This window comes from Neltuma alba, unplaced genomic scaffold (assembly GCF_004799145.2).
Source record: "Neltuma alba isolate B1F8T4 unplaced genomic scaffold, ASM479914v2 tig00002165_pilon, whole genome shotgun sequence".
NCBI lineage: Eukaryota > Viridiplantae > Streptophyta > Magnoliopsida > Fabales > Fabaceae > Neltuma > Neltuma alba.
The window spans coordinates 507,739-530,111 of record NW_021632765.1 but is presented as its reverse complement, the minus strand read 5'-3'; the positions used below and the strand labels follow the sequence as shown (position 1 = coordinate 530,111).

Sequence of the window (22,373 nt, the reverse complement as noted above, 5' to 3'; positions counted from 1 at the left end):
ATTCATAAAACACCGGATTTGCTACTATGTGCATTGCTGCTCTGCTGTCACAGAACACATCAATGGGTTCAGAGTAATTGATGCCAAGATCCTAGAGGAGGCCAACCATCCAAGCTATTTTAGCAATTGCAAAACCAAGCGTCCTATATTCTGCTTTAGCCAAGGAGCTGGAGATTGTGCTTTGTTTTTGGGTTTTTCGTATTACTAGAAAGTATGGAAAAAAAGTCTTGATTAGTATTTGAGGCTTAAAAAGTAAAAATATGATGAAAATAATTTATAAGAAAAGTTTATTGAATTATGAGAATTTTGGCTAATTTGAAAAAATTATTCGAAACCAATGATTTTAATTACTTGAAGGCCTCAAGTAATTGGACAGAAGTAGAAAAAACATATTTTGGAGATTATAAAAGATTGTAAAATTATTCTCGATCCTTAAAAGTGAACAGTTTGACTTTAAAAAAATTTAAAGCCAAAATTTTCATAAATGGGGGTATCTGGAAAATCTTTAAAAGAAATATCTATAGGTTAAATTTTGGTCCGAGAAAAATTAGAAATTTTTTTTCATAGTAAAAGAGAGCTAGTGAAGGACAAGAGTGAATTTACAGAACCAAAAAATATCAGAAAATAATTGGTCAAAGATACGATGGAATAAAATAAATTGATATTTCCCTTTTAGTTGTACAAACCCTAAGGATACTTTTACCTAGTTATTATCATTATTTGAAGTCATATATGACAAGAGAGGGAGTGTAAAAGTAAGATAAGGATATTAGAACACATGTATGTACTATTGGTAAAGTCAAAACCTGAAAAAAATACCCAATACGATGCAATATTGCAAAATTGATGGAGGACCAGGGTTTATTTTTGGACGAACTTTTCCCATTTTCTTTCCATTTTGGCACCATTTTTCATGAGGGGATAGTATTAAAATTTTAGCGCTTGTCAAAGGGCAAATTGGAAAGGAAATTGTTATGGAATTTTGGCATTTGTTAAAGGGCAAAATTGAAATTTTGGCATTTGTTAAAGGGCAAAATTGAAATTTTGGCATTTGTGAAAGGGCAAAATTAGAAAGGAGTTGTCTTGAATTTCAAGACCACATGGAGCATGGAAATAGAGACACATTGCAATAGTAATTTTCTTCAACTTTGAGGGCAAAATAAGGTCTTTGAACTTACATGGATGCTTAGAAAATATAACACATAACCATTGTAATTTTGTGCAAGATGGATGGCAAAATATTAAGGATGAACTTAAAGAGGCATTATAAATACCCCCTCCCTCCATTCACATGAAAATTTTGGCCAACCTAAGGAGGAGAAGGGTGAAATTTTTGCTCTAGAAAAAAAAAAAAAAAGAGAGAAAGAAGAAGAAGAAGAGCAAGAGAACTCAAGTGGATTCAAGCTTCCATATAAGGTAAGGCTATGGACTTTGATAGAGTTTGTATGGCCATATATATTGTTGAGTTTAAATATGGTTTTGATGGTGAATAGGAGCTAGCAACTTGAAGTCCTTATGCTGTCCAAATTTAATTTAAGCATGCCATGAATGATTTGATGATAATAAAGGGATTAAGAGCTAGGAAAAAGGCTTAAATCCTGTTTTATTGCATGGTTTATAAAAGATTTTAGGATTGATTTCTTGGAGCTTGGTATTCGGCCATATAGGGTTCTTAGGGTTAGAGTTTGATTCATGTTAATTTGATGTTTCAAATGAGTTTATAAGGTAAAACTGTGTAAGACTATGTTGAGAAAAGGTGTTTGGAAGCATTAGAATTGAAAATGAAAATTTTGAACTACAAACCCTATACATTCAGTTAAGTCAAGATGGATGGGAAGGAGTTGGATTTTGATTATTCCAAGCTCAAATATAGATTCTACATGCAAAATTAGGATGCCCCTAAGAACTATGTTAAGAAAGATGACACTAAAACTCTACAAATCAAAGATAAAGGTTAAGGGCTTAACTTGAGTTATTGAAGTCGTTTTGAATTGATACTTAGAATGCTTCTGTTATATGATGAATAGGAGTTGAGCATTGGCAAGAAGGACTTCCAATCCAAGGGAGGAGAAGCAAGAATCAAGATTTAGAACAACTTAATAAGAACATATAACTTTAATGTTAACTTGCATTGGTTTTGTTATGTGTTCTATACCATGATATGGTTAAACTATTAATGATGATGATGATATGTGCTAAACTCTTTCCATTTGATGTCTTCACAATATGGATGGATAAATTTTCACAATCAATATAGTTGCTTGAGTTGTTAATGATAAATGTGTCTCGCAGGTTTACATTAACTAGTTTTGTTATGTTTTTTTAACATGAAGACCATAACCTTCTATGTCTACATTAATTAGTTTTGTTATGTTTTTGACATGAAGACCATAACCTTCTATGTCCTTGATTGTTGCTGGAGATTACAAAAAGAGAAAGAAGAGGCAATGAGGAAGGATGAGTAGCCACATGAGACACAAAAAGAAAAGCCATTTTGACCCCTAACAAATGATGGCTAAAGAGAAACTTTTGTAAATCGAAATGACATGAATTGTTTGTATGTCACAATAAACACCAACATTTAGTTTGGTATTAGATGCATTCAACTGTGTATTTTTTTCCAATGATTTGTGAAATTGGTATAATTTCATATATATATATATATATATAAAGCTATAAATTAAAGTTGGCTATAAACTCATATGCTATATTATGATGTATAATCAGTTGTCACTATCTATACCTTTTATTGTCAATATACTTTTTATCAATTGTTACTCATGACACTATCACCTGTCAATTTATGTGCCAATATGAGTTTGAAAAAAATATGATTTTAAATTACATAATGTCATACGACATCATATAATTTCATCAATTCCTCTAAACTAATATATTTTGGTTATAATGTGATATACACTTGTTATTAAAAATCAACAATCACTTATATAAAATTATAAAATTACTTATTATTAATGATATTTTCACTTGTGAATGGTAGCACTATGACTTGTCAATAACATTATTATGACTTGTTAATTTATATACTCATGAATTTATTTAAGCTTTGAAAAAATGTCATCTTATTAACGTAAATTTCAATAATACATTTTGGTTATAATGTAATATAAGATGATATAGTATTTCTGTTTTAAATGAAATATAATTGCATTGCAAATTTGAATCAATATTCCTTACGTCAATTGTTAATCTATGCATCTTGACTTGTTAATAGTGCCATTATAACTTGGCAATTTTCCTGTTGAAATATGTGATTTTGAGAATTGTTTGCTTTTTGTTTCAAGGATATACACAATATAAAAATGATAGGATATGGACACCACAATAATTATTGTAAACAAAATTCAATATGTAAGGATCAAATAGTCCTCATTGTAAACTGCATCAAATAAAGTAACTTAGGCCCGAAAAAAAAAACTCCCGTATCTGTTTGAACACTATATAACCTAAAATCACATTTTTTTCAAACTTATATTAGGAGATAAATTTACAAGTGATATTACAACCATTGACAAGCCAAGTGACAACCATTAACAATTGAATGTATCATTAATGAGGGCAGCCATTAACAATTGAATGTGTCATTAATGATAGTTGATTTCATAATTTTATATTAATGATAATTGACTGTTAATAACGATTCTATACCACATTATAACCAAAATTATTAGTTTAGAAAAATTGATGATATTATATGAAGTCGTATGACATTATGTAACTTAAAAGCACATTTTTTCAAACTTATATTAACACATAAATTGACAATAGATAGTACATGAGTGACAAGTGAAGAAGGGTGTATTGATATTAAAGGATGTAGATGATGACAATTTATTGTGCATCAGAATAACATATGACCAACTTTCCTTTATATCTCACACATGTAACTATACTAATTTCACAACCTATTAAAAAGAACATACAATTGCATGTATCCAATATCAAAGTAACTATTGATGTGTATTATGACATTTACAAAAACTTTTTGTCACTTCTATTTATAAAAAAAATCCTCTCATCATTTGTTTGGGTTCAAAATGGCTTTTCTTTTTTCTTCTTTTGCCTCATGTGGCTGCCAGCCTGCCACATTTCTTTATTACCTCTTCTTCCTTTTTTTGTAACCTCCTACATCAAGTTAAGGGCATAGAAGGTCATGGTTTTTGTGTCAAAAACAAAATAAAACTAGTTAACGTAAACCTGCATGACACAGTTATCATTAATAACTCAAGCAGCTATATTGATAAATATCATGGCCTATATTGACAGCAAATTCTTCTATTTTGCAATAAGGGTTTTTACTCACACCAATCATCATCTTTTTCATCAATCCCACTGAATCATGCCTAAATAGAGTAAGCCCACCCTCAACCTATTCACAGTTCACCCAGAAACAAAGCACCATAATCATCGCATCCATCCATCATAAAACCTAAATTTAAATGACGAACACACACAAAAACAAAAATGCAAGTGATTTTTACCAACGGTTGATGCGAGTGGAGTGTGTCAGATTTTTATATGGGCACAAGGAAGGAACAGGATGAAGTTTGGGTTCGTTTTTTCTCTTGCTTTTTGCTAATATAGTGCCAATTTTTAGTACAAAATAGATAAACTTTTATCAACTTTAGTTATATCTTATTAGAGGCTGAGATATCTTTTCATACTTTACCAAATTATATTTAGGTTTTTTTAGGGCTTTAGATTCATTACCAAATTTTCTCATGCCTTTTTATAGTATTTTGTCTTCCATAGGATCTTCATGTCATTTTCCCTTAAATTTTTAATGTATAAAAATTTTATTAAATAAATTAAAAAAATTATGAATTCAAAGAATAAAGTTAACTAAGTTGCTGTATTTTGAAATTGAGATCTGTTAAAGATTTTTTCACTTCAAGCCTTGGAGGTCCGTGTTCAGGGGCAGTGGGCCCCACCGCCCAACTCCTTTGCATACCTAACCTAACCCTCTGATAGGTATCCTCACCAACCCCGCCCGCCCATGGGGCGGCAGCGCCCAAGTCCTGAATCTTCATTCGCTCGCTGTCTATGTGTTTGTGTGTGTGTGTATACATATATCAGGTTAAGTGTTACTTAATTTAATTCGGTTCTTCTTCCTTTTCTGGTATTCTCTGGTTTCAATTCGTTCACCTTCCCCTTCGTTCTTTCAAATGGAGGCCAAGCTCTTGAGACCCACGCCCTCTGCTCCTTCCCTTTTCTCTACTTCGAAAGCCAATTACGCTTTTGACTTCCCAAGACACAACACTTCCTTCCTTGTTAACCCCGCTACCAATTTTGGTGGAAAACGCTTTATTTCTCCGAAGGCATTTGCGGTTTCGGCTGGGTAAGCACACTGTTTCACGGGTTCTTGCAATTATTTGCTGTATTCTATCATGGGGCTTAACTCTCCAGCTTGTTATTATTCTCTCTTTAGCCCATTTGTACACCTGCTTATAAGGTGCCATGGCTTATGATTTTCGTGTAATTTGCTGTGGTTATGGTAATCTGACTCATAGGGCATGTTCTTAGACGCTTATTATTTAGCATGAGCACATTTTCTTTCTTTTACAATCGTGTCTGGTGGTACGATTGCTGTTTTGTTTGTTTTGTTCTTTCCCTTTGTAAGCTAAGAATTATTATTGTTTCTTTCGCCTCTTCAAGATTCATCATCATCTGCCCGTCACATTCCTGATCATCACGGGTTCACCGATCTTAGCTTATTTTATACTCGGTTTGTTGATTCTTGAATCTTCAAGAAGCACGGTGAAAAAAACTTTAAATTATTTTAATAATTTTTTCACCCATCTTCAAGGTTTACATTACATGCTTATTGTTCATTTCGAGGATGACAATGTTTGTGGTTACTATTTCTCTTTTTAAGTTTAAAATTAGTTAATTGCTTTTATGCAGATCAACGCCAGCAAAGAAAAGAATTGATGTAAGTGAAAATTTGACTCTAGATCATATACGGCGTTCTTTAATTCGTCAAGAGGATAGCATAATTTTTAGCCTTTTGGAGCGAGCGCAATATTGCTATAATTCAGATACATATGATCCTGACGCCATCTTCATTGATGGATTCCGCGGATCTTTGGTTCAATACATATTGATGGAAACTGAGAAGCTTCATGCTCAAGTATGAAACTGAAACCTACTGAGTTTTTTTTTTTTTTTTACTATTTTTTTTTTTTATTGACCGGGTTTCCATTTCACTGAAGGTGGGTAGATACAAGAGCCCGGATGAGCATCCATTTTTCCCTGATGGCTTACCTGAACCAATGTTACCACCTTTGCATTACCCTAAGGTATTGATAAATATCCTTATACTGATTAGAAAACACATATCAATTTAGTCACTAAGAAGTAGGAGCTTACTGAGGCTGTCTAGTTTTTATTGTCCATGTTCATTCTAATTCACACTGTTATTTTTCTGGGTTCATTGTAAAGGGCCCATTCTATAGGATCCACAGTCAGTTTTTCAGTATCGACGGCCAAGTTTATGAACTTCTTCCCCACAATTCTTTCTTTCAATCCACCTCCTTTCCTTTCCCTTTATCTCTTCTTTGTTCTCTTGTCCAACATCAAGTATGCATTCACAATAATTAAGATTGTTCCCCTAATGAAGATTCTGGTTTTTTATTGAACTGTTTTCTTGCTCGGACAGAATTGTGATTTTTCTTTTGGGCAAAAATAGGGCCTAAAAGTCTGATAGACTCTGTTGCAGTTTTCATGAGGTTGTAACATGGGAGTTGTGGTTTATGCTATTAGACATTTCAGTTTGCTTCCCAGAACACATCAAAAGCGTGAAAAATCAATCTACGTACCATTTTCACTGTTACTGCTCGACTTTGGAAAATCCATTGCTGTCAGAATTTGCTGTGGTGTCCTCAATAAACATTTAGCATATTATTTTACATATTTAATTAAATTAGTGAATGGCTACTGGAAAGATTGTGAGTTTTTTATGTGTTACATTGTGTTCTTTTGCTAAATCTTTTATGTGCTAGCTGTCCTTATGAGATTTTTGTTTGATTAATATGTGAATAGGTATTGCATCCTGTTGCTGATACGATTAATATAAATGATAGAGTATGGAAAGTATACTTTACAGATCTCATCCCACGGCTAGTCACAGAAGGAGATGATGGTAATTGTGGATCTACTGCTGTTTGTGATACAATGTGCTTGCAGGTATGCATTTTAATTAATTCCTTTTCTTTTCCAATTCTGTTGAAACACTCTAGAGGTTCTATGTCATTTATGTTTCCAAAGTTTATTCATGTGGTATTATTTATCCAACTTGGATAGTTGTTCTTCATTTCTAGCTCATTTCCCTTGATTGGTGAATGATTTTGTAAATTTACAGTATGACCTCTTCTCAGTAACATAATATCACTTACCTATAAAGAAGAATAAGTAAGGCTGCTTCCTCAATTGAACAAGATTCCTGTGGTGAAGTTTTCATTTATCAGTTATACTTAATTTTATACTATCTCCGGTTCTTAATATAAGAGCTAATTGACTAATTTGATTAAATTAAGGAAGTTTGTTAATTAATTATTTGTAATAAATAGGTGTTGTCTTTTTTAAAATAAATAGGTGTTGTCTTTCTCAATCAATGTCAATAACATATACAAACTGTTGCAAGTTTGTGTAGTTGACATTTGGCATGCATCTTTTGGATAAGTTTTGCCATTGTCATTCCTTGACAAGTTTTGAGGCTACATTAACAAATAGTGGTCAGTTCCATAGCTTGACAAACTCTGGTTCTCAGTTTCTGGATTTTTTTTTTTTTTTTGGGGGGGGGGGGGGGAACTGCAGGCTCTCTCAAAGAGAATACATTATGGAAAATTTGTGGCGGAGGCTAAGTTTCAAGCCGCTCCAGATGAATATAAAAAGGCTATTATAGCGCAGGTACGAATACTCATGAGAAACTGGTCATACTTCCATGAATGCCTCGTTATCATTCATATTGAGTTAGTATAACTCTGATGCTAGTGGTATTTCTGCTTGAAACACTAATCATGTTCGATTGTGCAGGACAAAGATCAGCTGATGGGTCTGCTAACATTTTCTGATGTTGAAGAGACAATAAAAAGGAGAGTAGAAGAGAAGACCAAGACTTATGGGATGGAGGTGCCTCTAAACAGTAAAGGGCATGACACCGAACCAGTCTACAAAATCAAACCAAGCTTGGTTGCTGATCTTTATGGTGATTGGATCATGCCTCTGACAAAGGAAGTTCAGGTTGCCTACTTGTTGAGAAGATTGGACTGAACAGCACTTGTGTGATGGATTGCAGAGAGGATATTCGTCGTTCCTCTATGTAAACGAAGGTTCCCTTGTATTCAACATTGTTAAAGCTGGATCAATCGTTGGGCCAGTAAAAATATTTCTTCCCAATTGATTGCTCTTACCATAGTGGAATGGGAGATGGAACTGGTGATAATTCAATATGTTTCAACCCTAAATTTCATACAAATATTCATATATGAAGTGTTTTGTGCACTGGTTACACTAAGGTAGCTTTGAAAAGGTGATAGAGATGGTAGAGAAAATGAGCAATTGATGACCTTTGTGTGCTCACTGCTCACGCCATTAATTTTGTGCTGTAATGACCTCTACTGCCTTCACCACTTTTATTAATACTATTGATATAGATTATAGATATATTACCAACACTAATGCATTTAAAATAATTTTGAAGAGCTCTTGATGATTTAAAAAATCTTACCTGTCCAAGAAAGGTTAACTTCATAAATGGAGTTAAACAATTATTTTACTTTTATGAATTTGATGATATAATACAATATAATTAATATAATGAAAAATATGAAAGTTATATTATTTTTTCTCGTTAATAATTATTAATCAGTATGTTTTTATATTTGTAAAACAATTTTATCTATAAAAGAAACAAAAGATATTGACAATAACGCCCTTACAACATTTTTAGTTGGAGAATGTAAAAACATGTCCAGTTTTTTTTGACGTGAAAACATGTCCGGTTGATAATTAAGAGATTGGTTTTGTTTGATATTTTATTGGCTTAATATAATATTTGGTCTTTTAAATTTGTCTTTATTTTGATTTTGGTCCTTAGAATTTTAAACTATAAGTTTTTGTCCTTTAAGGGGCAAAATGATCTAAATTTTTATTTAATAATAAAAACTAATATTTTAAATAAAAAGAAACTTGAATGACCAAAATCTATTATTTGAAACTTGAGGATCATAATCGAAATAAGAATAAACTTGAAGGATCAAAAATTGTATTAAGCATATTTTATTTTATCAAATTTAAAAGCATCAAAATATGACAAAAAATTATAAACTACAATTCAATAGTGAAAAAAACTAAATAAGCAAGAGTTTCTCACATTAACAAATCAATTCCAACTACATTGAATTACAATTTACTCCCTCCACAATTCTAACTAACCCAACAAGATTAAAATTAGTTAAAACAATAAAATTGTCTTAAAATTAAATTATTATTTTTTATTATTTCTCTTTACAAATATTATTATTATTAGATACTTTCATATTATATTAAAATGTGAAAGGAAGACACCTTGAGATTAAATGTAACATAAAATAATAAAAAATAATTAATTTTAAGGGTGATGATTTATATGAAGTTAGAAATATGCCCTCATATACGGGCGAGAGTACTGTGTATATTTAGATTTATTAAAACAGTTATGAAAAAATTTAGGAAAAGTCCTTATTATCGGTTGGCTGATTAGATAATGCTCTCACCATTTATTCATTTTCATAGGGTCGACCTTCGCTCTTTCACTGCGGAGCCATGGCTTCCATTCACTACTCAGTTTCAATCCATTCGGTTCCCAAGTTACCCAAGTCCAACAATGGTCGAACCTTTTCGTTAAATTTAGCCAACCCAAAACGTTCATGTTCCTTTCCCAGAATCCGAGCATCGAGTTCACAATCTTCCCCGTCAGTAGAAGAAGCAGTGATGAGCATAGACAATCTTCATAGCTTCATCGAGCTTAATATGGGAAAATGGAATGGGTCTTTCTACGTAAGCATCATAATGGAAAATTTCTTGAAGAAGCAATTTTGTGTTTTTGCCTTACTAGTTCCCTTTTTCCTTTTTCAGCAATTTGATGCTTCTGGGCATTTGTTGCAACAAATAAGTACGAAGCTTTCAGCAAGTTCTTATGGGGAAGATCATCTCATGAGTCTCATTCAAACGTAAGCTTCTCATGACCCCTTTTTTTAATGCTTAAAAGTTAGAAGGAAAGAAACGGATAATTCTTTTGAGACACTCATTGCACTTCGCATTCTATAGCATCTTGCAAACCGCGGTAATTAAGATGATTATATTGGACAATTTAACATAGAAACGATAAAATTGTCATATTATAAGAGTATATTAACGTAACACAAATATCTTGGATGTTGACTGACTTTCTTGATATCAAAGCCAAAATGACAATGCGCGATAAACCTCCGGTATTTCATCTATCCAGTGGATTTAATCCAGTCGGTCATGAAGTGAAGCTCTGCAATCAAGTTCTTTAGAGCTAAATTGTCATTAATCATTGTATCTGTTACACAACGAAGACCGTTTACAAGTCTTTGATTCATTCATTTATTATATTGCTTCTTGTAGCCTATACATTAAGCAACCTTCATCAAATACTTCAATTTCTGGATATGATGAGGAATCAGAGTGGGCAGAGTACAAAATCAAAGAAACCAATATGTTTACTGCTGACAAATATCAACAAGTGAGTTTTCCTCCTATTAGTGAATGTATCAGAGAACACATAATTATCGATTTCTTTCCATGGACACAGTATCTTTGCCTTATGTTTTGTTATCCCTTTGTCTTCTGTAAAATATCCACTATGATTAGCCTGCAGATTGGCTTTTTTCCATCTGAGAGAGCATTTTCCCTGAGGTATCAAACAGCTGGCATGTTGGAAACAGTATTAAGGCAAGGGGTTCTTGGAGAAGATGATACTGGTGAAGAATCACCAAAGTAAGTGATTCTCTGAAAGGTCTTAAATCACTATTTGATAATTTTGTAAGCAGGTCGGGCGTTTACTGTCATAGTTGCAGTTAGTAGACATGGGTAAACTAAATTGAGATTGCAGCTGGCGTGGGTAGTGACAGAAATCCGATACAAGCTTTACTCTTTTGTTTTGCCATTGCATGGAGACGTCTCGCTGACTAATTTTTCTGTGGACATGTGATTAAGATGCATAATGTTGATGATCTGTTGCGCATCATAGTGACTAATACGGGGTTTAAACTGTGGTTCGTCAGGTCTCTAGTTTTGATGATACCACTTCTGGTTCTAAATATAAGAGCTAGTTGACTAATTTGAGTAAATTAAGAAATAAGTTAAGTTAGTTATTTATAATAAATAGATGTTATCTTTCTAAAATATTTTTACTAATCAAGTGTGTTAACTAAAACTACTATTATTAGGAAGACTATACTGGAAAAAAAAATAAATATGAGAAACAAAGTGGATTGGTGTCTTATATTTAGAACTAAAATAAAAGTTAAACGAGGTCTTATATTAAGGACCGGAGGTAGTATTAATCAATGCATGTGGTAATGGCACACTACGGGGGTGTTTGGTTAACCCCAGAAGCTTTTTAGAAGCACTTTTCCACAAATCGAGACAAACTCCTCTACATATTTACTTTGTATACCGTAAAAGCACTTCTGAAACCATGATTTTATTTTACCCAAACACCCCTCTGTGATGCAAACAAATCTTTGGAAAACTAAACCAAACGGAAAAAGAAAAGAAAAAAGAAAACAAGTTAATTTGCTTTAACTATAGTAATTTTAAATGTGTTCCCATTAGGAAAAATATACCTATTGAGATCATAAATGCAAATAACAAATTAATGTCTCTGAGCTGATTATTCTAGTTAAGCCAATTTTCGGATTGATGCACTAAATTCAAGATAAACCTAAAATCCTATTATCCATGGTTCCATTATCCGACAACTCCTTGCCATTGTTGCCATGTAGTTGTCAATTCCAATGCACCAATGTGTGGGCTTAAGAAGGAGGCGTGCAAAAATGCCTTTGGTACTTGATTATTTTCATCATACTATGTAAAACAAAATATACTCCGTATATACTGACGCAGCATGGAATAGTTCAAAGCATTCTGTCAGATTTCTCAATTGCCTACTTCCAACATTCCAGATCGACTTCTTCCTCTTGATTAATGTGGACTTTTTCTAATATGGTCAACTACAAATATGGTCTGTTTTTGGACATTGATACTAGGAACCTCTTCATTTAGATTAGGAAGTTGCTAGTTTGTAAAATGTAGCAGCATATATGTGTATGCACCAGCAAGCAAACACATATGTGCAACTTATATTTCTACCATTTGCTTTGACTTTTCATTTCCTTAACGTGCAGAAATGTGAAGCTTCCCTCTCGGCGACCTTCTGTAGTATGTGAGAGTTGCTTGTATTCTCTTCAGGCAGAGATGCGAGCAAGAGCTTTTCACATTTTGGATCCAAAAGGAGTTGTAGATATGCTTATTGTTTTCCTAGAGGAAAAAAGTGATGGGTCTCCACCTCTGCTTGACAATTCAATGGTACTCGGGATAAGCAACATTTTTTCATTCTCATATATGAAACAAATTCACCTGCCCACAAACACTGGATTGCATATATATCTATGCTATGAAGGGAATTTTAAGTATTAGGAAGTCTACCTATTTTTAAAATAGCTTGATGACTGAGTAATTCTTTGTTGGTTGTTTCTTTCACGTGTGACACATTTTCTTGTTTTGGATTCATGGCAGGACAAAGAGAGTAAGATTTTACCCTTTCTTGGCGAGTGGAAAGGCCATTCTGTTACAAAACGTAGTGGTGTATATGGATCTACGATTGCTGAAGCTGATACAGTTGTGTCACTTGAAATGGATGACGATGGCCAGCTTAATCAGGTATGTCACTCTTACACCTCAAGGCACAAGCAGATGAAAATTAAGAGAAAATATAACTGCTAAAGAATGAAACCAAAACAGATATTTCAATTAGAGAAGTTTCAAAGTTCGTAAACTTCATGAGGAGGGCTTTCACTTTACTTTGATATTGTAAAATGAACAGCTTGCTGCTTTTGTGTATCAGGTTGTGACTTCAACATCGAACAAGGAAAATGCAAACGTGACTACAAATGTGGAGTGGAAGGGTACAATGTCAGAGAATTTGGTTACATTTGATGGAGGATACCAGGTTACGCTGTTGCCGGGAGGGATGTACATGGGGTGTCCTTGTGACGTGTCAAAAAGTGTTGCAGAGTCAAAATCTTTCCATTTGGAGTTCTGTTGGCTTGAGACGCCTAACAAGAGACAAAGACTGGTTCGCACTTACGATGTACAGGGCCTGGCTGTTTCTTCCACTTATTTTTTTGAGACTAAGTCCTGAATTCTGGGTTCACCTATCAACACCTTACCTTTTATTTTTTGCAAGAGAGAGTAATTAAATAGGCTTGAGTGGCACCGATCTGTATGAATTCCATTTTCAAATACTCTTCCTTTACATCTAAGCTATATATAATCTGAATCTGTATGGTTTTGCAAAGACCTGATCTCTTTAAAAGGCACTTTCACACCAGCTCACACTGTCAACATGCATGATGCTGCAAATAAACAAGAGGACAATAAGCATCTCTTGCATTAAAAGTAACGCAGAGCGAAAGTCATTAATAAACGCCGCCATTGACCACTAAGGTCAAGACATGGTACTTTTTAAAACATCTCTAAATAAGCAAACCAGAGATTGTTGAGATCTTCAACAGGCTCTGAAACCCTCATAACTACGTATGAGGGAAAACACAACCATGATGTGCCTGCTTCTAGAAATAGCAGCCACACCACAGCTGATACCAATTCAGTGCCTTTAAAGCCACATATATTGACTCCTGGCCCCGGGAAGTATCCTTTGCTTAGAGACATGGATTTTGAAAACAATGATAGTAAGCAAGCATCTTGACAAAAGCAAAATCCTTTGGGTGGCATCGAGCGTACAAGAAATGGTCGGGGGGTGAAACCTGGATATATGATAGATCTGATTGGTCTGATTTTGACAATATTAGTTATTAACTAGCATAAACATGAAAAGAATGAGTATTTCTTTTTTCATAACAAAGAATGAGTTTTTTTTTTTAATATTCTAATTTAAGTTATAAATAATTTTTACGGAATATAAGATAAGTATGTAAGAGAAGTTTTGTCTGAAATTATGTGAAATGAACTTAAATGTGATTCTTAACAGGGCCTTAATGTTTCATTAATTTTTGAAATATTAATTATTCATATTATCGTATAATCATGAGTTAATACAATGCCGTATAAAAAAAATAACAGGAGAGAGAAGCTTTCTTACCTGATGACGGACGACGTATCCCACAATGCGTATCCGTTGCCTGTTCCATTACAGGAAGAAAAAAATTTCATTAATTAAAAGAAAAACACACACAAAAAAAGAAAGAGAGAGCAAGAGGAAGAAAGAAATGAGGGAGAATGACACTAAGGTCCCATGTAACACAAAATACTACAAAAAAGTCCCAGGAAATTTGGTAATGATTATGAAGTCCCAAAGGGACTTGAGTGCAATTTGATGAATTGTAAAAAGACGCCTCTGCCCTGGTGAGATACACACAAACTAACTGAAAGCTGCCCTGTTTTTCAGTCTGAAAATCGGTACTCCATACGCAGGAAGCAAGACGGAAAAAACCCAAACTTCATTCTGTTTCTTCTCCATTCCCATCTGAAAATCTCATCCACTTCATTAATGTCAATCATGGGCAAAAATCACTTGTGTTTTTGGTTTGGTGTGTGTTTGGTCATTCAAGTTGGGGTTTTATTATAGGTGGACAGGGTGATCATGGGTGTTCTGTTTCTGGGTATATTATGAGTGGATTGAAGGTGGGCTTGCTCTGTCTGGGCATGGTTCAGGGGGAATTGATGAGAAAGATGAAGGTTGGTGTGATTAGAAATCCTTACTGCGAAATAGGAAAATATGTTGTCAATATGGGCCGCGACAGTTGTCAATATAGCTCTTTGACTTGTCAATAGTAACAGCATTGTACAGATTTACATTAACTGATTTTTTAAATTTTTTACACAAAGGCCATGACCTTCTGTACCCTTGACTCATTGGTAGAGGTCACAAAAAGAGGAAGAAGAGGCAACAAAGAAGGGTGAGTAGTTACATGAGGCAAAAGAAAAAAATGGAAAAAAAAAAGAGCCACTTTGATCCTATACAAATGATGGCAAAAGAATTTTTTTCGTAAATAGAAGTGACATAGATTTTGTTTGTAGATGTCACAGCATGCACAAACAATTAGTTTGATACTGGATACATGCAACTATATGTTTTGTTTAATGGGGTTATATAGTGGTGTAATTACATATATATGAAGTTGTAAATGAAAGTTAGCTATGTATCACATTCTGATGCGTAGTTAGTTGTTATTATCCGCACTCTTCATTGTCAATATATGCTTCATCACTTGTCACTCACTGCACCATCAGTTGTCAATTAATGTGCTGATATAAATTTTAAAAAAAATATGATTTTCGTTACATAATGTTATACAACGTCATACAATATCACTAATTCCTCAAAATAATCCATTTTTTATAATGTGATATAGAATAGTTATTAAAAGTCAATCATCACTGATATGAAGTCGTAAAATCACTTGTCATGAATAACATATTCACTTGTTAATGGTTTCAGTGTAACTTGGCATGTTAGATTCTGCTGTCATTTCAGTTGTCATTACTCGCACCCTGCATTGTTATTAGACCTGTTATAACTTGTCAATGGAGCACTGTGACTTGTCAATTAATTTGCTGATGTAAGTTGTCAACAAGATGAATTCAAGTTACATAACCTATTTTAGTATCATATGATATTTTTAATTACTCTGTCATATTATATTTTGGTTATATTATCATATATAATCATTATTAATGAAGTGTCAATGGTGACCCTATGACTTGTCACTGATGGCACTGTGACTTGTTAATTGAAGCACTGTGACTTGTCAATGGTGGCACACTAACTTGTCAATGGTAATACTGTGACTTGTTGTTCGCCAAATAATTTCTTGAAAGGGTTGGGCGCTGCGGCAGATATGATCAGGCACCGCAGCGCCTTACACAGAATGGCAGCTCCTAGGGACAGATGGGGGCGTCGCGGCAGATATGGTCAAACGCCACAGCGGATTATCAGTTGTTAATGGTAGCACTGTGACTTGCCAATAGAGCACTATAACTTGTTAATGAAGACACTGTCTCTTATCAATTGAACATAAATTTGAGCAACACCTTCTTCTTAATAATTATATTTTAATGCAAATATTACTTAACATTATAAATAAATGACACCTTCAATTGTAAAAATTTTGAATAGTAATTGTTAATATCCACACATTCATTTGTTATGACATTGTTATATCACTTGTCATTAACTCCTGTTATATTACTTGTTATTTTGGATAACTCAGGTTGTTAATTTCTACGTTGGGTGCTGTTGAGCTATACACAACTGAGAATTTCAAAAGAAATGAGTTATTTTCTTTTCCAGCAATTGATGATATAATTTCCTTCAATTCTTCATAACTTGTGCCCTCTTTTATATTGTTGTTCTTACATTACCTCCCACATATCTCATATCATCTTCTCTATCATTTATAAACTTTCTCCCTATGTGAACAAAGCAAAATAGATGTTTCCAAATGTATTCGCCATCAGTAATTTAAACCTGCATCAAGAATCACGCAACTGTCATTGACAAGTCAAGGAGCTATGTTGACAACTATCGTGGCACACATTAACAACTATCGCAGGCTGATTGACAACACAATATCCTATTTCATGCTAAGAATTTCTACCCACATTAACCTTCATCTTTTTCTTCTTTTGCCACTAAACTAACATCAGAACAAAGCAAAACCATTAACAAGTGAATATGTTGTTCATGACAAGTGATTTTACGACTTCATATCAGTGATGATTGACTTTTAATAACTATTCTATATCACATTATAAAAAATGGATTAGTTTTGAGGAATTAGTGATATTGTATGACGTTGTATAATATTATGTAACGAAAATCATATTTTTTTTAAAATTTATATCAGCACATTAATTGACAACTGATGGTGCAGTGAGTGACAAGTGATGAAGCATATATTGACAATGAAGAGTGCGGATAATGACAACTAACTACGCATCAGAATGTGATACATAGCTAACTTTCATTTACAACTTCATATATATGTAATTACACCGACTGTATAACCCCATTAAAAAAAACATATAGTTGCATGTATCCAGTATCAAACTAATTGTTTGTGCATGTTGTGACATCTACAAACAAAATCTATGTCACTTCTATTTACGAAAAAAATTCTTTTGCCATCATTTGTATAGGATCAAAGTGGCTTCTTTTTTTTTTTTTTTCCATTTTTTTCTTTTGCCTCATGTAACTACTCACCCTTCTTTGTTGCCTCTTCTTCCTCTTTTTGTGACCTCTACCAATGAGTCAAGGATACAGAAGGTCATGACCTTTGTGTAAAAAATTTAAAAACTCAGTTAATGTAAATCTGTACAATGCTGTTACTATTGACAAGTCAAGGAGCTATATTGACAACTGTCGCGGCCCATATTGACAACATATTTTCCTATTTCGCAGTAAGGGTTTCTAATCACACCAACCTTCATCTTTCTCATCAATTCCCCCTGAACCATGCCCAGACAGAGCAAGCCCACCTTCAATCCACTCACAATATACCCAGAAACAGAACACCCATGATCACCCTGTCCACCTATAATAAAACCCCAACTTGAATGACCAAACACACACCAAACCAAAAACACAAGTGATTTTTGCCAATGATTGACATTAATGGAGTGGATGAGATTTTCAGATGGGAATGGAGGAAGAAACAGAATGAAGTTTGGGTTTTTTCCCTCTTGCTTCCTGCGTATGGAGTACCAATTTTCAGACTGAAAAACAGGGCAGCTTTCAGTTAGTTTGTGTGTATCTCACCAGGGGCAGAGGCATCTTTTTACAATTCATCAAATTGCACTCAAGTCTCTTTCAGACTTCATAATCATTACCAGATTTGCTGGGACTTTTTTGTAGTATTTTGTGTTGTATGGGACCTTAGTGTCATTCTCTCAAGAAATGATTTTCATTGCATCCGTCGTGGACTTTCATTTGAACCTGCGCCCTCAGAGATCACATGAAGCATTATCACTAATTGCGCCATCACCAAACACATCACTAAAGTTTCAGTTGGCTGGATGCACTGCGCTTAGAGCTTTTCTTCTTCTTCCTTCCTTCCTTCCTCTTATCCATTAATGTCAACTAAAAACGGCCAACCCCTCGCGGCACCGCCGCCTCGTCCGACCGTCACTCTCCCGCCTCGACCTTCCATGGAGGCCTTCTTCACCGGTGGACTCGGCCTAAGCCCTGGCCCCATGACTCTTGTCTCTAGCTTCTTCTCCGACAGCCACCCTGACTCCGATTGCCGTTCTTTCTCTCAGCTGCTCGCCGGAGCTATGGCTTCGCCGCTTGCTCTCGGCGTCAGGCCAAGTTTCCCTCCGGAGAATTCCAACTCCAATTCCTCCACTTCTGAGGATGGAGCAAAGAAGAATTTGGGGTTCAAGCAGAGTAGACCAATGAATTTGGTTGTTGCTCGTTCCCCAATGTTTACAATCCCGCCTGGGCTTAGCCCTTCTGGTTTGCTTAATTCTCCGGGCTTCTTTTCGCCACAGGTGTGTGAAAGAATTTAACTTTGTGGTTGTACTTGCGCTTCTTTTGGCTTGCCTTGCTGGTTTTGTGGGAATACCGAAAGTGGACTTGGCTAGTACATTTACCTGAAATGTTTAGTTCGTTGAAGTTTATTGGTCCACATATATTACAACGTACTGAAATTTCGAAACAGCTTTTCCGAATGGATTGGCGTGATTGTGTCTTGTTTTTGTCTTAATAGTTGATGGTGCATGGTATTGTATCCCAATTGTTAGTTACTAGTTACTCTTCGGTGCATGCATTCACGTAGTTGATCTCTAGGTCATTCAGTTGCCCTTATCCTGGCTTCGCGAATAATCTCTCTGTCGTCTGGTGCAATTTTAAGATCTAGAAAGAAACCCATCGGAGAAGTCTTCAATACTATTGAAGGCATTGTATCTTTGAGATTACAGTTGGTAACTGAAAAAGTCAAGCATTTAACTTTTCCTGGGAATTCGTCTTCATTCCTTGAATCATATATTTCGGTTTTAAATAAGTCCTTGTTCTTGATGCATGCTAAGTTTATTGTGGAAAACATTATTCTGATTTTTTTTTCCTGCAAAGAATTTGGTTCATTGCTTTCTTGCTGTGGAGAAATAGCTGCTTGCATAATATGACAGAGGTATTGGTCATGCCGCAGGGCATTTTTCTCATCATTATGTATCAATGTGATCATCATGTCTGGGGGACAGCGGATATAGTTGTATGAGCCTCTTATTGTCTCTCCATTTCAATATATACAGAGCCCCTTTGGGATGTCCCACCAACAGGCTCTAGCACAGGTTACAGCTCAGGCTGTTCTAGCACAATCACAGATGCATTTGCAAGCTGATTTTCACCCATCTGCTGAAACAGACGCTCCTGAACCATTGGCAGTGCAGCCATCCAGTACTCCAGTTGAAGGATCAGAGCTGCAAGTGGCACCATCACTATTGGAACCTAAAGGTGCCCAAGTGGAAGTATCAGAAACTTCTCCTGCTGACAACAAGTATCAAACTTCTTCTATGGGCATTGACAAACCAGCAGATGATGGCTATAACTGGCGTAAGTATGGACAGAAGCAGGTTAAGGGGAGTGACTATCCACGGAGCTACTATAAGTGCACACATCTGAATTGCCCTGTAAAGAAAAAGATTGAGCGTGCCCCTGATGGCCATATAACTGAAATTATCTATAAAGGCCAGCATAACCATGAAAAGCCTCAGCCAAATAGGCGTGCTGCCAAAGATAATTGTGAATCAAATGAAAATAAAAGCATTCAAGTTATGTCTGAGTCAAATACACAGGGTTGGGTTGGAAATTCATTTGTCTTGGGTGAAAGCATGCCTGACCATTCAATGCGTGAGAGTGACCAGACCTGCAATCAAGAGGCTCCCAGACAGTCATCTGGATCACGTGAGAGTGAGGAAGTGCTTGATGCTAATATTGTGGAAGAAGATGGAGATGTTGGTGAGCCTAACCCAAAAAGGAGGCAAGTTTTACAATTTTGTGAATCCTTCTATATAGAGCTCTGAAATTTTTTTTCTTTTCAAAATATAGGCTAAAGTTCTGCTTTGCAGGAGCACTGGGGTTGGGACTTCTGAAGCATCTTTGTCCCACAAGACTGTTACAGAACCTAAAATCATTGTGCAAACAAGAAGCGAAGTTGATCTGTTAGATGATGGCTTCAGGTGGCGCAAGTATGGCCAGAAAGTAGTGAAGGGAAATCCTCATCCAAGGTGATCACCTCGTCTATTCTCATGTGCTACTCTAGTTATCTTGTGAGCTTGTAAAAATATGTTTGTAATGTGTCACATAGTTGAAATCACATCAAGTGACAATCCAATTCGTATACAAGAACTGCAAAATGCAAACCGATGACAAGAAAAAAATTAGCTCATAAATGAGGAGCATGCCATAGTTCCTTGAAATTGTGATTCACGGCCACCCAAAAGAGAAAAAGAAAGAAATTGTCATCCTGCATTGAATTCATTATGATGCGCTAATTACTTTTTTCAGTTTTTCATTGATTATTTTTATTTTCATCATGGTATTGATCAAATCCATTCTCTTCTTCCCTGACGATTTTCTTTTTCTGCGGGAGATACTACCTGTATTTCAGCTTAAATTACCCATTGATTCAATCACAAGTTTCTTTTTGTCATTTCCTACGATTGAAATGAGGATCTTTTCCTTTTCACCGGATGTGAGTATTGCTAAATGCTAAGTGAGAGAAGGAGGCAGAGCACTTGGGTGATAGAACTGCACATTAAAGAATCCTTATAGATCGTTTACAATTTTTTTTATTTGTGTTTCACTCTAATTAATATTCTTAGTTGAGGCCCTCCTATGCATGAACATATACGTTGCAGTTGCTCTAACCTTTTGGTGCTGCTTCTGCTTCCATTAATTAAGTCTTCCATGTCTCAATTCCAGTTGTTGTGTAAGATCATTCAGACATGTTGTGCTTGTCCCATGATACAAGCCTGTTAAAATTTATCAAGGGATGATTGTAAATTTAGGATTTGTGAATCATTCTCTAGTCATGCAGCACCCACTCTTACTCTAGGAAGATAAACTTAATACATATCCCTCTATGTCCCTTGGTCCTGCTACCTTTTTCGAAAGTAGTGGTTTCATATTAAAAAATTTTCGACTCCTTTGTTTTCCCTTCTCAACATATGGATATCTGTGGAATTGCCCCTAATACGTCTAGTTCATTCTTCTCCATCAATATCTTGCGTTCAAATGAATTTTTACATGTTAGTTTAAACTTACCATACGTTATTGCTAATGCTTATTTTCTGTGAGCAGGAGTTATTACAAATGCACTAGTGCAGGATGTAATGTGCGTAAGCATGTGAGAGATCTTCAACAGACCCTAAAGCTGTCATAACTACGTATGAGGGAAAACATAACCATGATGCGCCTGCTTCTAGAAATAGCAGCCATACCACAGCCACTACCAATTCAATGCCTTTAAAGCCACACAGAGTGACTTCTGGGAAGCACGCTTCGCTTAAAGATATGGATTTTGGAAACAATGACCAAATCCCAGCTGTTTTACGCTTAAAAGAGGAGCAAAACAGAGCACAAATATGATACCAAGATCGGTTAAGCAACTTTTTTGAGTCAGAGAACTAACCTGGTGAATAGTGACCTAGAAATCAAAAGGATTTAAAGGCTTCGTGAATATAGTTGACCATGGTTAGAGGCTTAGCGCTTGTATTTTGTTCCCTAGGTTCTCTGTATTTTGACGCTCTCTCTTGTAAATGTAAGTTATGGACCTACTTCAGTATATGAAAGATCATTACAACTTAATAAATAGACATATAGAGTTTGTCCCACCTGCATGTTGCAAGGGCAGTTTGGATTGGTGTTGTCGTGTTGAGAACTGAGGAAAATGGGAGGGTGGGTGGCGTGACAAGTTTGTTGTTACATTGTTAGCGTGACAAGCTGTTACATTGTTAAACTTTATCATCACAAGGGGCGGTCGAATGTTCCATTGAGAATTTATTTGAAATCCCCAAGATGGTTGTAGTATTTGTATGGATTA

At 35.0% G+C, this 22,373-nt stretch overlaps 2 protein-coding genes and 1 pseudogene across 3 annotated transcripts; all 3 read left to right on the top strand.

The window, feature by feature from the left end:
• The first annotated feature begins 5,077 nt into the window (after window positions 1–5,077).
• On the top strand, window positions 5,078–8,536 carry LOC114718310 (chorismate mutase 1, chloroplastic-like). Its single transcript, XM_028903596.1, has 6 exons — window positions 5,078–5,359; window positions 5,926–6,151; window positions 6,234–6,320; window positions 7,063–7,206; window positions 7,837–7,929; window positions 8,056–8,536. Exons 1-6 carry the CDS (start codon window positions 5,187–5,189, stop codon window positions 8,290–8,292), a joined length of 960 nt encoding a protein of 319 aa, XP_028759429.1. The 5' UTR covers window positions 5,078–5,186; the 3' UTR covers window positions 8,293–8,536.
• Window positions 8,537–9,801: 1,265 nt separating this feature from the next.
• Window positions 9,802–13,562, top strand: LOC114718199 (uncharacterized). Of its 2 annotated transcripts, XM_028903457.1 has the most exons (7): window positions 9,802–10,059; window positions 10,138–10,232; window positions 10,654–10,771; window positions 10,907–11,025; window positions 12,438–12,618; window positions 12,829–12,972; window positions 13,157–13,562. In XM_028903457.1, the coding sequence occupies exons 1-7, from the start codon at window positions 9,826–9,828 to the stop codon at window positions 13,451–13,453; spliced, it is 1,188 nt and encodes a 395-aa protein (XP_028759290.1). In that variant the 5' UTR covers window positions 9,802–9,825; the 3' UTR covers window positions 13,454–13,562. The 2 variants fall into 2 exon arrangements, with proteins under 2 accessions (XP_028759290.1, XP_028759298.1); XM_028903465.1 differs by lacking the exons at window positions 10,654–10,771; window positions 10,907–11,025.
• A 4,668-nt stretch (window positions 13,563–18,230) lies between these two features.
• On the top strand, window positions 18,231–22,163 carry LOC114718168 (probable WRKY transcription factor 4; annotated as a pseudogene).
• The last annotated feature ends 210 nt before the right edge of the window (window positions 22,164–22,373 follow it).